Consider the following 16,725-nt stretch of genomic DNA (forward strand, 5'->3'; position numbering starts at 1 on the left):
AACCAGTTTAAAAACAAAAGTGAAACTAGAGGCACATTATATGACTGAATTTAATCTATTTTTAATCATTTTTAAAAGGAAGCAGTTAACTTTTATGTCTCTATACCCTGTAAACAGTCATTTCAGCAAAAAAATGTTTTTCCTTTAGTGACCCTTTAAGTTGTGCATAGAGTTCAACTTTAATGTAGGCTTTTAAACCCCCCTCCACCAGCAACTTGAACACTTCTTCTTCATAAAAGTTTATGGACAATAAATAAATAAACAAACAGATCTCTAACATTCAACATCATTTAATGTATACAAATCTTGAGATTGCATAGAAAGATTTTCAATTTTTTTTTCAAAATGTCGATTTTCAATGTTTCTGCAAAAAATATACAGATTTTGTTTTAGGAACAATGTACAGTTCGAAATTCCATTTATCGCCTATTTTTTAAAAACACCTGCAATTTGCAAAAAAAGGGAAAAGTGTCTTTTTTTTAAAGGAAACCCAGGCCTGTTACACTGGCTGTGAATGCTTTAATTGCTATAAAAAAAAAGTAAAAACCAGGTTATATTATTGTGTGTTTTTTCACACCCTAACATCGCCAGCAAAAGATAAGGGATGAAAATAAGAAGAAGAACAAAGTGTATTAGGAAAGGAATACAGAAGAAATCTATACTGAAAGTGTTATGTTCGATTTTTTTTTTTTTTAAGGCCCAAACTTTAAAGAATGGGCGTAATGGAGACCGCTCTCGGTAAGAAATGATCAGAGGTCAGCGTGATAGGGACACTTGTCTTTTTGAAGTCTCTTCCTCTTAGTGTTTCGGAGATGTAGAAAGTGGAAAGCGGCTTCTGTTCAGCTTTTTTTGTGTCATAACGCCCTGGAGTTTGTACTTGAAGTGGTACAAATCCTTTTTTCCCTGCATCATCCCTCTCCTCTTAGCGGAGACTAGACAAGTTCACACCGTAGAAGAGGACCGTGCGAGCATTATCGGCTTATGCTGGTAAGCTGAGCTTCTTTCCCTTCAGAACTGAAATGGAGAAAGAAAATAAGGAGAGAATTAAAAAAAATAAATCAGCCAATTCAACTTTTTCAAAAGGAACTCATCAAGGGGTGTACTAATAAGAAATTTGCTTAGTAAGAGTACATTTAATTATGTGTGAATGTGGAAAATGTGTGGAAAGAAGTAGAGCTGGGGAAATTAAAGATTAATTCCTCGATTAATCTTTAATTTTTTGATAGATCAAAATTCTTGACATCACCGGGCAGCCTGGACAGTGAGGCCCCGTACACACGACCGAGTTTCTCGGCAGAATTCAGCCTGAAACTTGATCGGAGCTGGATTCTGCCGAGAAACTCGGTCGTGTGTACACTTTTCACCGAGGAAGCCGACGAGGAACTCGTCGGGCCAAATAGAGAACATGTTCTCTATTTCCTCGTTGTTCAATGAGGAAAGTTGGCTCGCCGAGATCCTCGGCGGCTTCAACACAGAACTCGACGAGGAACTCGATGTGTTTGGCACGTCGAGTTCCTCGGACGTGTGTACGGGGCCTCAGACTTACCCTGCTGGATGCGAGCAAACTGCACCCATTGGATTGGGGTACCTTTGCATCTGTGGAGCAGGAGGATGCATCAGGCTCCATCAGGGGAAGGGGGCAAAAATAACCATTGTTTTCCTGTCCTAAGCAGTTTTGTACAGACAATTCTTTGTGTATCAGCAACATCGGGAGTCAGGAGCGAGCGGGGGGCAGCACGTGCACGCGCCCCTAGTGGCCGCGTCGAGAACCGACGTTATACGACAGGCTCTCGTGCAGGAGAGCTGACCTGCCGCCGTAGAACTGCGGTGGCTGGTCGGCATCTAGTTCATCTAATGGGGTTAATTAAGGCCACCCTCCAGCCGATGGATCGCCACTGCTCCAGGCCCTTGAGCCGCAATCTAACACTGTAAATCTCCCACCACTGCGCAGGAATTGCATGCATTGCACACGGTTGTGGAGCAGCCCCATTCACTTGAATTGGTCGCATTGTTGGCAGTACTGCCCAGTGAACATGACGGGGTATATTTTTTGCCGTGGCCAGAAGCAAAGCTTTACAGCTGCACAATGTGTAATCTGGCTGCCCTTGCAGCTTAAAGTGGAAGTAAACCCTCCTATCGTTTTCAGCCAAGGAAGCGGCCATCTTGACCTCTGTTTAATTTGCAACTGCCATGATGCTGTACATGTGACCTGTTATGAAACCAGCCATTGGATGGTTTGGCAGTTTGGTTGAGAGCACAAACAAATGTGACAGCTAGCATTTCCGGCATGCCGGGAATGTTAACTGTTTTTGTAACTATCAAATTGAAGGGTTTACTTCCACTTTAAAGTGGAGGTTCCCCCTAAAAAAAAATTCTAACAATACATTGAGAAGACTGATTACACTGCGGGTATGCTGGGGTTTTTTTTTTTTTCCGTACATACCTCGTTATCGCCGTTTCATCCCTCGGCTTCCGGGTATGATTCTTTCGGGTCTGGGCGTTCCTAGTTGATTGACGTTCCTCTGACCGACGCATACTTGACTTCACGACTTTCCGAAAGAAGCCGAACGTCGCTGCGCAGGCGCCGTATAGAGCCGACTCTATACGGCGCCTGCGCAATGACGTTCGGCTTCTGTCGGAAAGTCGTGACGCTCAGTATGCGCCGGTCGGAGGAACGTCAATCAACTAGGAACGCCCAGTCCAGCAAGAATCATACCCGGAAGCCGAGGGATGAAACGGCGATAACGAGGTATGTACGAAAAAAAACAAAACAAACCCCAGCATAACCGCAGTGTAATCAGTCTTCTCAATGTATTTTTTAGTTTTTTAAGGGGAACCTCCACTTTAAGTGAGGCCATAAGCCAAGCTTAGATAATTTTGTTTGTACAATTTTTCTTTAAATTTACAAAAAACATATAATATGCGGTCACACCTAAAAATCTAAAGGAAATAGAACAAGAAAAGTATATAATATATGGCCAGCTCTAGTCAATGGTAGCCCATTCTCTGCATATCTTACCTTTGGTAATGTATAGATAAAAGAAGTCACAATACAGGATGGTCTGCACAAGTCCAGCAACAATTGCAATCAGATCAAAGAATCCCTCATATTCGTAGCGCCAGATCCAGTTGAAGAGATACAAAGTACGGTAGATTCCCAAAGCAAATAGATAATGGCTAGTAATGGTCTCTGCCTCTCCAGTCTTGCTGACCATGAACAGCTGTGGCAGGATAGCAACAGACTCCAGATAAATGGAGAAAGTCCACATGATCTGCAAAATAAATCACAAAAACCACAGCCTTGGTTAATGAATTTATTAAACTGAACTCCAGATATAGATATATATGTGTATACTTTTATTAGTCCAAGCTGAAAAAATGTAACTTGCCAATGAAATCCATACCCGCCGTTCAGCCTTAAAGTATTATGTAACAGATACATTCTCACATAGAGTAAAACTTGGATTGTGCATTGGATTGGACTGGCTGTAATACACAGTAACCAGATTCTCCAGATACTCCGGTACATAATTCTGGTAACATATTATAATCCTAGGTGACAAGGGGCAGGTAGGGATACAGTTAGGAGCCGTTAATTTGTAACTCCTGTACAATGAGAATCACAATTTGTTTAAGTGGCCTTAAAGCAGAGTTCCACCCAAAAGTGAAACTTCCACTTTAAGCACTCTTCACCCCCTTACATGTCACATTTGGCATGGAATTTTTTTTTTAGGGGAGGGGGGTAGTGGGTACCTTTTTTTGAGGGGGACTTGCTGTCCCACTTCCTCCTTCCTTCACTCAGCCGCCTAGACGACTCCTCCTCGCCCCCCAGCACTCTTCTGGGACACGTCACAGGTCCCAGAAGATTGCCTGTTTACTCGGAGAGTGGACAGGCAATGCGCAATGTGTGCCGAGCCGTAAAGCCGCAAGCTGTCACGGCCGGGTTCCCACAATTGCTATGATGGCACCACGCAGAGAAGCGAGGCTCCGGGCTGCCACATCACTGGACTGTGGGACAGGTGAGTGTCTGTTTATTAAAAGTCAGGAGCTACACTTTTTGTAGCTGCTGCCTTTTAATAAGCTAAAAAAAGGGTGGAACTCCGCTTTAAGTGGTGACGTCATCATGCACACTGATCACAATCTCTGTTGGATGCAGGCCAGATTGTGTTTTAGAGTGCTGATATCTTATTTTAACATGCAAGTGCATTCTTTTGATTAACCGCTTCCCGCCTGCCATATAACAGAATGACGTGTGCAGAATGGTTAGTTTATCCTGACTAAACATCATATGACGTCAAGCAGGATAAGGCGCGATCTCGGGCCCGTGGGGGGGCACGCAGCACGGAGATCGTTGGTGTGGTGTGTCAGTCTAACACACCGCATCACTGATCTCAGGAAAGAGCCTCTGAAAGAGGCGCTTTACCATGTGATCAGCTGTGTCCAATCACAGCTGATCACAGTGTAAACAGGAAGAGCCATGTATCGGCTTTTCCTCCAGTCGAGCTGACAGACATGAGTTAGAGGAGAGCCGACTGGCTGCTCTCCTGACAGGGGTGGTCTGTGCTGATTGATTATCAGTGCAGCCCCCCTGAGGATGCCCACCCAGGACCACCAGGGTTGCCAATCAGTGCCCATCAGCAATGCCTGCCAGTGTCTCCTTATCAGTGCTGCCTATCAGAGCCATCTATTAATGTCCATCAGTGCCGCCTATAAGTTTGGCCTTTCAGTGCCCATCAGTGCCACCCATGAGTGCCCATCAGTGCTGCATATCAGTGCTTCATCAGTGAAGGAGATAACTTATTTATAACATTTTATAGCTATTTTTGGGAACACAATTCTAAAAACTTTGTTTGGGTACAGCGTTGCATGACTGAGCAATTATTTTTTTAAACGCGACAGCGCTAAAAGCTGAAAATTGGCCTGGGCAGGAAGGGGGGAAAGTGCCCGGTATTGAAGTGGTTATTATAGTCTTGAAGCATTTCATGCTATTGTGACCTTATCTGTTTTCTGAATACATGTAACTGCATTATACTTGGGAGTGGAGTGTTGCGTCTCATCTGGATATCGGTGGAATGGAGTAACTGGAAGATATATACACCTGCTTTTCATGACCATTTACATATTGATGGTCATGGTATACTGCTAATCCATTATTAAAAGCCTTTTGTGCACAGTGGAGAAGCGCAAGGTTCATGGTGGACCACTGTACTTTTTCACTTTTTTATTTGATCGCATATTGGGGGTAGAGCGCTGTCTTTTATTAACACATTTGTATTTACGTTTGTAATACCTAAGCATTAAAAATTAGCTGGTTAACCCTTTTTCGACGGTATTGCAAGCGCAGTTTTTGCCATTATTTCCTACAGATAAATTAGTCTTTATGTTTTGGAGAAGAGAAGAAGGGGTATGGATAAGTAGGTTAGCAAAAGAACACTGGGCTGGGCTGACACCACTCCACCAAAATACTGTGGGCCAGATTCTCATAGAATCCGCGGCGGCGTAGCGTAAGCCATTTACACTACGCCGCCGCAACTTACTGGAGCAAGTGCCGTATTCTCAAAGCACTTGCTCCGTAATTTTCGGCGGCGTAGTGTAAATGGCCCAGCGTAAGGCCGCGTAATTCAAAGGGGGCGGCTTGTATTTAATTTAAGCGGCCGTAAAAATAGCCCAGTGCGCATGCTCCAACTCACGTCGGAAAATGTCAATGAAGCCGACGTGAGCGTCATTTCCGCAAATCCCTATGCGCGAACGACTTAGGAAAACGACGTAAACAGCGGAAAAAGACGACGCTGTCCCGAGGCCATACTTAACATGGCATACGACAGACCTTCGTAAACTTACCCCTCATATAGCAGGGGTAAGTTTACACTTACGGAAACAACGACGAGGCGGCGCAAATACGTTCGGGAATCGGCGTATCAGGCTCATTTGCATAGTCAAATGAGAAATCGACCTAAACGCCACCTCGCGGCCGGTGTAACGTTACATTTAAGATCCGACGGTGTAAGATTATTACGCCAGTCGGATCTTAGCGTAAATCTGGCGTATCATGTTTTCTGGATAGAAAACAATGATACGCCGGCGGGAAATTCGAATTACGCCGGTGTATCTGTAGATACACCAGCGTAATTCTTTTGAGAATCTGGCCCCGTGTGTTGTCAGCCCACAATATACTTCAGATTTGAGTGCATTTATGGTAGGTCAACATGTATTCTTCTGCACTTGCATAGTCGTTTATGGGATAAAACAGGGAAATGTGCTTGACTTTTTCTCCTTCATAATTCAATGAGAACACCATTAGCGACTAAAGCAGCTTGAGATTCTCCGTGGCAGTTTATTTATGAGGCATGGTGGCTCACTGGTTAATGCTGTTTTCTTGCACAGCTAGAAGCCTATCAGCCACATTGAATTTCTCTACCGTGTACATGATAGTCTCCCCTGAGTGACGCGACTTTCTCCCACAATCCAAAAATCTAAATAAATAGGATTCTTTATCTAACACTGTCATTGGCATGACTCTGACTGGTGTAGGGACATTGGACTGTACGTAGTAGTGAGGGAAGGAGGATATTGAGGAAACGCATGACCTAAAAAATGCGTCTGGACTCTACTATAGAGCAATCTTCCTTCATGCCAGGACATCTTTCCTTTTTTAGATGCCTTGCATACCAGGCCAAACTACTAGTATGGAAACATGGACCCAGCTTGCTATGCCAAGGCCTGTTCTTGCCCTCCTTTACCTCCCACACCTAACTACTGGCCTGGTTCTGTGATGGGCAGCCTCACCAGCCAAGAGTGGTGTTAAGGAGGTGAATGGGGCTGAGCTTCAACAAGTTGAGCTGATATTGTGTTCACAGAGCATGTTGAGATTCGGGGCACATGGGCCTCTGACAAGGAAAGAGGACCTGATGTGGCACCACAGGATAGTGGTGACCGTGTACTGCTGTGTTTAGAAGCTGGTGGGGCACTGAATTAAAGTGGAGGTTCACCCTCAAAATGAACTTTTTAGCTAACCTATCTGTAGCCTTAATAAAGGCTTGTAGTGTTGTCATTTTTTTTTTTTGTGTGTACACTTACCTGTCTTCAGCCGCACTTCCGGGTCTTCTTCCTTGCGGGGAGTGGGCGTGTCGCTCCTTTTCCCCGACGGGGAGCTCTGCATAGATGATTGACGTGCGCGTCATCGCCTTCCAAAAATATCCGACGGGGACTCGGCTCTTTACGGCGCCTGCCGTGTAGAGCCGACTGCGCAGGCGCCGTAAAGTGCCGAGTCCCACTCGGATATTTTTGGAAGGCGATGACGCGCACGTCAATCATCTATGCAGAGCTTAGGAACGCCTACTCCCCGGGGGAGCGAGAACCCGGATGAAAACGACAGAAAACGTAAGTACAGACCAAAAAAAAAAAAATCCAGCATACTGTTGATGTCAGCAGTATGCTGGATATAACAGTCTATATTTTTTTTAGGGTGAACCCCCGCTTTAAATTGTCTTCCATATAACACTGACTTACCAGATCTGGAAGGACATACACTCATCATTTTTACTTACCTCTAGAGGTGTGAAGTCATGGTTGACAAGAAAGGCCAAAATGGCGGTCGGGACAATGAGGAACTCCACTCGAAAGGTGTCATGGTTCCCATCATATGTGGCTTTGAATTTGCTGTAGATCATCCACACTGTGGCATAAGAACTTGCAACATATACAAGCTGAAAACAAAAAACAGAAAAACTTGTAATAAATATATACTAAAATTTCTTGTCTACTCAAATGAAAGAGTGGGGGGAATACATGGGTGGGCTCCAGCAAGAGATATTCATAAATAGCAGAAGTAGGTTTTTTCATGCCAAAACAAAAGTCAAAGCACTCTGCCTTAATTTGTCTAGAGACAAACTGGCAACCAAAGGCATGAGAAATCTGCAATAGGGGTTGACCGATTATCGGTGTGGCTAATTGTCGGCACCCAATGTTCGCTTGCTTTTTTGTAAGCATCAGTATCGGTCACAAAACTTACCGACATTGCTTCAAGGGGTTGTACCAGGGTGATGCCTGTAGCTGTAGGCATCACCCGGTACCATTCTTTAGCGCGGACAGTCGGCTTTCTTGTAATAACAACTGATGTGGCTCAAGTGTTCTTACAAGCAGGGGAGGGGACTCGGCCAGGGCTCTTTGTCCCACTGGGAGACCAGAGCCACCAGCTGGCACGTCCGCCGTCTGGCCTGAAGACCATGGTGGATATATATCAATGGTTTAAAAAAATAAAAAATGTTTTTTTTTTAATGTAAATCAGATTTTGTTTATTTAAATGACATTTTAATAAAATGCTTTTGGAATAAAAATCTATCTATCTAAAGATACATTAATAATTTGGTTTATTCAGCATGACATGGAGCTTAGTTATGTAGCATGAGGCTGTATATTCTGCAATATTCACATTTTTGGTAAACTCATTCAATCTGGCTATAAGTGCCAGTTCACACAGGGGCAACACGACTTACAGCACGACTTGGAGGCGACTTCAAGTCGCCTCCAGGACAGGCGACTTTGCTTGTGGCCAATCACAGAATTATCAGTTCTGTGGGAGGGAGGGGTTTGCCTGAGTAAACTATTTTCTCTTCCTGTAAAGTTGCTTCAGTTAAGACAGTGATCCGACTTTGGAGGCAACTTCCATTGAAATCTATGGGTACAAGTTGCCTAGAAGTCGCCTTGAAGTAGTACAGAAACTTTTTCTGAAGTCGAAGCAACTTCAGTAGTGTACATTAAGATGGCTCCCATTCACTTCAATGGAATTTCTTATTTCCAGCCACTTGGGGCAACTTGAGGTCTGACAAGTCGGATCCCAAGTCGCTGTATTGTGAACCGGCACTTAGTAAAGCACAACACTAAAATGTTATATAAATAAAGTCTATGTAAATAAGTGAGTGAAGAAATCTTCCTAAAAACTCATTGAAAGAGATCCAACACCAACTTCTGTGAGGACTTTAGATCACTGTTGGTGTTGGATCTCTTTCAATGAGTTTTTAAGAAGATTTTTTTCACTCACCTATTCACAAAGACTTTATTTATATAACATTTTAGTGTTATACTTCACTGGATGTTTATTAAACTCATTAATATATTGCGCAAGCACAGCTTTGTTTTTCTTGTATTTGCAATTACTATGGCTGCGTTGTGCACAAATTATGCTGGACACAATACTGGCACTAGCACGGTTTCTGAATACGATTTACAAGTTTGTTTCTCTGCCTCTATCCAGTTGAGGAGATTTCCCTTCACTTTCTCTGTCCCAGAGACTCAACAGGAAGTGGTAGAAAATGTGTCCAAAGCGAGGGGAACAGGTGACTTTCACCACTTCCTGCTCAAGTGACAACAGAAAACGTTTACTTTCTGATTTCTCATGACTTCCTGTACAGTGGGGATATGTTGACTAGCACAAATAGTGTACCGTATTTTCCGGCGTATAAGACGACTTTTTGCATTTAAAATCATGCCCCAAAAGTCGGGGGTCGTCTTATCTGTCAGACGGCGGCCATCCATTATTCAAAAGCCACGCCTCCTACTCAGACTGTTCCGTGATAGGCGGAACACTAATTTTCCCAGCAGAGCCTCTGTTCAGTGTTCCGCCTATCACAGATGCCTTCTCATCCTCGGCCTCGGACGAGAGGACATCCGTGATAGGCGGAACACTGAACAGAGGCTCTGCTGGGAAAATTAGTGTTCCGCCTATCACGGAACAGCCTGAGGAGGAGGCGCGGCTTTTGAATGATGGACGCCCGCAGCCTGAGAAACTCTGCAAACAGGAGAAGGTAGGAAGATCGTCGAGACAGGCATACTGGCACAGTGAGGCAGGCATACTGGCAGAGTGAGGCAGGCATACTGGCACAGTGAGGCAGGCATACTGACAGAGTGAGGCAGGCATACTGGCACAGTGAGGCAGGCATACTGGCACAGTGAGGCAGGCATACTGGCACAGTGAGGCAGGCATACTGGCACACAGTGAGGCAGGCATACTGGCACAGTGAGGCATGTATAATGGCACAGTGAGGCATGTATAATGGCACAGTGAGGGGTCGTCTTATACAGTGAGTATATACCAAAACCAGCATTTTAGCTGGAAAATTAGGGGGTCGTCTTATAGGCTGGCAAATAGTGTAACCCTTTCCTGCTGTATTACAAAACAAACAAAAAAGTTTGGGGTTTAACCACTTCCCCACCGCGCCATAGACAAAAGACGTCTACAGCGCGGTGGAGTTATTCTGGGAGTCCTCCCAGAATCCTTCACTCGCGCCCCCCCTGGGGTGCGCTCCCGGAATCATCAGTGAGCGACGGGTCTAGAAGACCCGGCGCATCACAGATCGCGGTAAATTGCCGCTGATAGCGGCCGTTTACCACGTGATCACTCCGTCAAATGAAGGAGCGATCACTTGTAAACAAACCGGCGTCATGTCATGACGCCGGTCCCTCCCTCTCCTCTCTGTACCGATCGGTACAGTGTGAGAGGAGAGGGGGGAGAGCGGCAGCAGCAGCAGCTGCTGTGGGCTGGATCTGTGACAAATGCAGTCACAGATCCAGCCATCCCTCCCTGCGCAATACTCTGCAATACCCCCCATACTCTGCAATACCCCCCATACTCTGCAATACCCCCCCCATACTCTGCAATACCCCCCATACCCTGCAATACCCCCCATACTCTGCAATACCCCCCCCATACTCTGCAATACCCCCCCCATACTCTGCAATAACACCAATACTCTGCAATACCCCCCCCCATACTCTGCAATACCCCCCATACGCTGCAATACCCCCCATACTCTGCAATAACCCCCCCATACTCTGCAATAACCCCCCCATACTCTGCAATAACCCCCCCATACTCTGCAATAACCCCCCCATACTCCGCAATACCTGCTAATATGACAGAAACGAGTATTTATTTTTTATTTTTACAGAATTTTCTGTGTTTTTTCTTTTATAGCGCAAAAAATAAAAAACCCAGAGGTGATCAAATACCACCAAAAGAAATCTCTATTTGTGGGGAAAAAAGGACAAAAAATTCCGATGGGCACAATGTTGTATGACTGAGTTATTGTCATTCAAATTGTGAGAGCACAGAAAGCTGAAAATTGGTCTGGTTAGGAAGGGGGTTTAAGTGCCCAGTGGTCAAGAGGTTAAATACACTTTAAACCATTTTGAAAACACACATGGAAAATGAATTGTAATATTACCTTCATGGAGGTATTATAGAAGGAGATATAGTTAGTGAACAGATCTAGGTATCGAGCAGTGAATACAACAGCAAACAGGATTTGACTCTTCCCAGAGATACCTGAAATAAAAAATGAAAATGAAAACATAAAAAGTGAGGTCATTTCCAGATTTACATATATTATCATTTTATATTGAAAGAAACACCAAAATCACATATGCAAAAGTACAACAAATCCTTATTATCCTCTAACTGCAGTGATTTTGCTCGGCGTAATAAAAAGGAATAAAAATCTTTTGTACTTTATGGATCTTCCACATGAATTCTATTTGCCCAACACAGAATATATTTTAGATCACTGCCAGGATGAAAGCTTTTCTATGTGCTTTGCGGATTTCACCAAGACACGGGAAGGGAAATGCTTTCATGTTTAAGAACATTTCTTTAATATCTGAAATAAAATGCAACAACCTGTCCGTCAATATAAATTTCAATTAAGACGCCTTGAAAAGATTTCACTTTGTTAGCAGTGCGATCCTCTTTATCAAAGCATCTTTAGTGTTAATATCCCAAGAGCCTCCTCTTCTGCAGTTTCCTGCCTGAATGCGGCCTGCGCATTTAATGGCTCGCAATTCAATCGATCATTATTCTGAGAACGTGTCACCAATGCCTGACTGTAAGGCAGAACTAATTTATAACAAAGTACTTTCACCAAGGAGTGCATAGATCAGACAACCTGATGTGTGGAAAACCGACGGCGATGATTAAAGACAAACGCCACGCAAACATCTAAGACAGCTGTTTTACCTGACAAACAATTTACATTTTTTTTTTTTATCCATTTGGTCTTTAGATTTACACAGCCGGGAGAGGGAAACCTCTTCCTCTGTTACAATGGGACAGTGAAGAAGCATCAGAAGACTGATGAGGTTATCTCTCTGCTCACTCCTGCTGTAAGCTTATTCCTTTCATCTGCATGTAGTTCACCTGCCCCTACCTCTCCCAAGATGATAACCAAGACAAAAAACAAATACTTGCAATGTTTATTAAAAATAAATATATATATATGAATTTATTAAAGCATAGCTAAACCCAAGGACAAAAAAATTATAGTATTTCAGCTTAGTTTTCTTTTTTCTCTCTTCATTTTAACCTGATTATCCTGCCATTAACACACTATCTGTCTTATGACAATCATACTAAGCAGCATTGTGACCCTAGGACAGTAGTCTTCAAACTGCAGCCTTTTACTTACTGACACCAACAATGGGGGCATAATTCTTGCCACCGAAACCAACAATGAGGCACTATTTCTCCCACTAACACCATCAAAAGGGGCATAATTCTTTCCACTGACACCAACAATTAAGCACTGTTCCTCCCACTGACACCAACGATGGGGCACTTCCACTGGCACCAATGATGGAGCACTATTCCCCTCACTGACACCAATGGAACACTACTCCTCCCACTGGCACCAATGATAGAGCACTATTCCTTCCACTGGCACCAACAATGGAGCACTATTTCATCACAGTGGCACCAATGATAGAGCACTATTCCTCCCACTGGCTCTAACGATGAAGCACTATTCCTCCCACTGGCACCAACGATGGAGCACTATTCCTCTCACTGGCACCAACGATGGAGCACTATTCCTCTCACTGGCACCAACGATGGAGCACTATTCCTTCCACTGGCACCAACAATGGAGCACTATTTCATCACAGTGGCACCAATGATAGAGCACTATTCCTCCCACTGGCTCTAACGATGAAGCACTATTCCTCCCACTGGCACCAACGATGGAGCACTATTCCTCTCACTGGCACCAACGATGGAGCACTATTCCTCTCACTGGCACCAACGATGGAGCACTATTCCTTCTACTGACACCAACAATGGAGCACTATTCCTTCCACTGGCTCCAACGATGGAGCACTATTCCTTCCACTGGCACCAACGATGGAGCACTATTCCTATCACTGGCACCAACGATGGAGCACTATTCCTTCCACTGGCACCAACGATGGAGCACTATTCCTTCCACTGGCACCAACGATGGAGCACTATTCCTATCACTGGCACCAACGATGGAGCACTATTCCTTCCACTGGCACCAAGATGGAGCACTATTCCTTCCACTGGCACCAATGATGGGGCACCATTACTTCCACTGGCACCAACGATGGAGCACTATTCCTTCCACTGGCACCAAGATGGAGCACTATTTCTTCCACTGGCACCAACGATGGAGCACTATTCCTTCCACTGACACCAACGATGGAGCACTATTCCTTCCACTGGCACCAACGATGGAGCACTATTCCTTCCACTGACACCAACGATGGAGCACTATTCCTTCCACTGGCACCAACGATGGAGCACTATTCCTTCCACTGACACCAACGATGGAGCACTATTCCTTCCACTGGCACCAATGATGGAGCACTATTCCTCCCACTGGCACCAACGATGGAGCACTATTCCTCTCACTGGCACCAACGACGAGGCACTATTCCTCCCACTAAAGATGTGACGCTGTTTACACCCACTTACACCAAGACATTTTCTACTCCCACTGGCCACAGTCCAGCCCCCTAAAGTCTGAAGCACAGTAAACTGGACCCTTGTTTAGAAAGTTTGGAGACCCCTGCCTTTGGAAATAACAAGGAACATAGTCAGGTTGAAAAAACGCACAAGTCTAGCTCAAGCAATTTTTGGAAAATATTAACAGATAACAGTCCAGAGGGCGAGAATAAGAGGAAGTTATTACCTCAGAAGATTTCTGGCTGGCTGAGCAGCTATGTTTTTTTTTTTACACTTGTTGAACATATATAACAAAGCCCTTTCAATGGTATATGCAAAACATGATGCAGCTAGTATCAAACCGGCAAAACCAGTCAGGCGGATCTCATCACCGCCTAGAACAACCACCTGGCGGGCACGAGACTTTACAGAGGGCGTCACGGCCTGATATGTATATGCCTTAGGTTATCCTGTATACCACTTATACTGCAGCATCCACATGTGGACAGTGTGCAATATAATGGAGTGTTCCGGAGATTGGACAGTCCGGATAGTTAGCTGCGTGCATGCAGTCATGTTCCCCATGGCTAAGCCCTGGTGGATGTGGAGCGAAACGCATTGGGGCATAGCCTGGTGGGAGCCCAGGCTGAGATTGTCTCTTCTATCATCATACCACATGTGTGGATGTGCGGCATCGGGGATTCCTTCCTCTGCCCGCATGCAAGGTCAGTCCAGTCTTGCTGACCATGTTTTGGCCAGTAGACCATGACTGTACACATGTGATGATGGATTCTTGTATTACTGAACCATTGCGTGGGTACCTGATACTGATTTCCACAATACACAGTGCGTATGGACCATCTTCTGGTGTAGAGCCAGTCCTGATCTTAGGACAGTGTGCTTGCCAGTACACCGGAAGTTATATGTACCGGAAGACGGATGGTTCCTTGGATAATTATCTTTAACTTTCTGTCCAAAAAGAATTGCAGCAAGTACAATTTGAAGTTGTTGTAAACCCTCACATATACCCAGTGAAGTGACTGGTGATACACAGAGATGAAACCCCTCACGTAGTTGTACCTGTTTACTACAGATACTTTCCCCTACATCCATTCAAAGTGACGAATTTACAGGGGATCTCTCAGCTCTGAAAAGAAGAGGACGGAAACCTGAAGTTACATCAGTGAGGAAAGCTCTGAGAGCTGATTGGTGGGAAGGGACACACCCCCCACCCCCCCTTCAGTTAGAACACACCCAGGGAAGATACTTAACCCCTTCCTCGCCCCCTAGTGTTAACTCCTTCCCTGCCAGTGGCATTTTTATAGTAATCAATGCATTTTTATAGCACTGATCGCTATAAAAATGCCAATGGTCCCAAAAATGTGTCAAAAGTGTCCGAAGTGTCCGCCAAAATGTCGCAGTACCGATAAAAATCGCTGATCGCCGCCATTACTAGTAAAAAAAAATATTAATAAAAATGCCATAAAACTATCCCCTATTTTGTAAACGCTATAACTTTCGCGCAAACCAATCAATAAATGCTTATTGCGATTTTTTTTTATGAAAAATATGTAGAAGAATACGTATCGGCCTAAACTGAGGAAAAAAAATGTTTATATATATATATATATATATATATATATATATATATATTTGGGAGATATTTATTATAGCAAAAAGTAAAAAATATTCATTTTTTTCAAAACTGTCGCAGAGGTGATCAAATACCACCAAAAGAAAGCTCTATTTGTGGGAAAAAAAGGACGCCAATTTTGTTTGGGAGCCACGTCGCATGACAGCGCAATTGTCAGTAAAGCGACATAGTGGCGAATCGCAAAAAGTGGCCTGGTCTTTGACCAGCAATATGGTCCGGGGGTTAAGTGGTTAAAGGATTGGTACTTTAGCCTATGCAATTTTGGTGTGTTGATATACAGTACATGATTAATATTTAGTCTAGTAGGCAGAGTTAGAGTCTTGGCCAGGTTTTCTCTTTCCTTTGTATTGATGTCATAGTTGAATACCGGTGACTCCTCTGCCTTTTTCTTTCTGCCTATGAGGGACCTTGAGGACTTTTTAATTCAGAAGTTGCAAACATTTTAATTGGCTGGGCATTTTGTATTGCTTGCTACTGCACATACTGTACATACCGTCCAGTTATTGCAACAGCCACTACAGCACATATTTTTATAACGGGTATTTATATTGCGCTGACAATTTACACAGCACTTTACATATTGTGCATTCACATCAGTCCCTGCCCTCCAAGAGATTTTTCTTTTTTTTTCTTTTAAGATAAAGGTTTTTGCATAAATGAACAAAATACTTACCACTGTAACGCTCAGTACACACTATAAGAAAATCAGACGAACGATTGTTCGCAAAATCAAGGATGGTACATATTATACGAAAGTTCTCATACAACAAAGGCTTTTTTTTTGTTGTGTCTGATCATGTGCAGTCTTTCGTATTTGTCTCGTACGGAAATAGTACACATGAAACGAAAATCGTTCGTTCTGTTTACGTACGAGAAAAATTTAGAAATTTGTCCCTTCGGAAATTTTCATTTGGAAAGTCTGAATCGTATGTCGAAAGTTGTGAACACACTATACGAAAATCAAACAATCGCTCCTCGTACAGAATTTTTCTTCCGATTTTCTCATCGTGTGTAACCTTACTGAAGTTCCACTGAAATTTTGCTGCTGACTTTTAAAATATGGACACTTACCTGTCCAGGGCGCCCGCAATGTCGGCACCCGAAGCCGATCCGTCCCTCGGCTCTCGGGTGCTGCCGCCACCATCTTCCGTAAGGGAATCGGGAAGTGAAGCCTTGAGACTTCACAGCCTGGTTCCCTACTGCAAGTCGCTAATGTGCGAGTTGCGCTGTGTGATCTGAATGGTCACTGCTGTCTTCTGGGACCTGTGTCTCCCAGAAGACAGCAGGGGGGGACGGAGGAGGCATCGGACGTGGCGTAGATATCCGCGGATACTGTATT

General features: G+C 44.1%; 1 protein-coding gene across 1 annotated transcript in view; it reads right to left on the reverse strand.

The window, feature by feature from the left end:
- Positions 1–274: 274 nt before the first annotated feature.
- Positions 275–16,725, reverse strand: part of KDELR1 (KDEL endoplasmic reticulum protein retention receptor 1) — a 48,323-nt gene continuing 31,872 nt past the window's right edge. Inside the window, exons 2-5 of the mRNA XM_040325679.1 lie at positions 11,223–11,323; positions 7,548–7,706; positions 3,020–3,272; positions 275–1,014 (exon numbers count right to left, since the gene is read on the reverse strand). Of these exons, the coding sequence (XP_040181613.1) occupies positions 980–1,014; positions 3,020–3,272; positions 7,548–7,706; positions 11,223–11,323 (548 nt within the window). The 3' untranslated portion in view covers positions 275–979. The remainder of the gene's footprint in view (positions 1,015–3,019; positions 3,273–7,547; positions 7,707–11,222; positions 11,324–16,725) is intronic.

The sequence above is a fragment of the Rana temporaria genome, chromosome 10 (genome assembly GCF_905171775.1).
Source record: "Rana temporaria chromosome 10, aRanTem1.1, whole genome shotgun sequence".
Classification (NCBI taxonomy): Eukaryota; Metazoa; Chordata; class Amphibia; order Anura; family Ranidae; genus Rana; species Rana temporaria.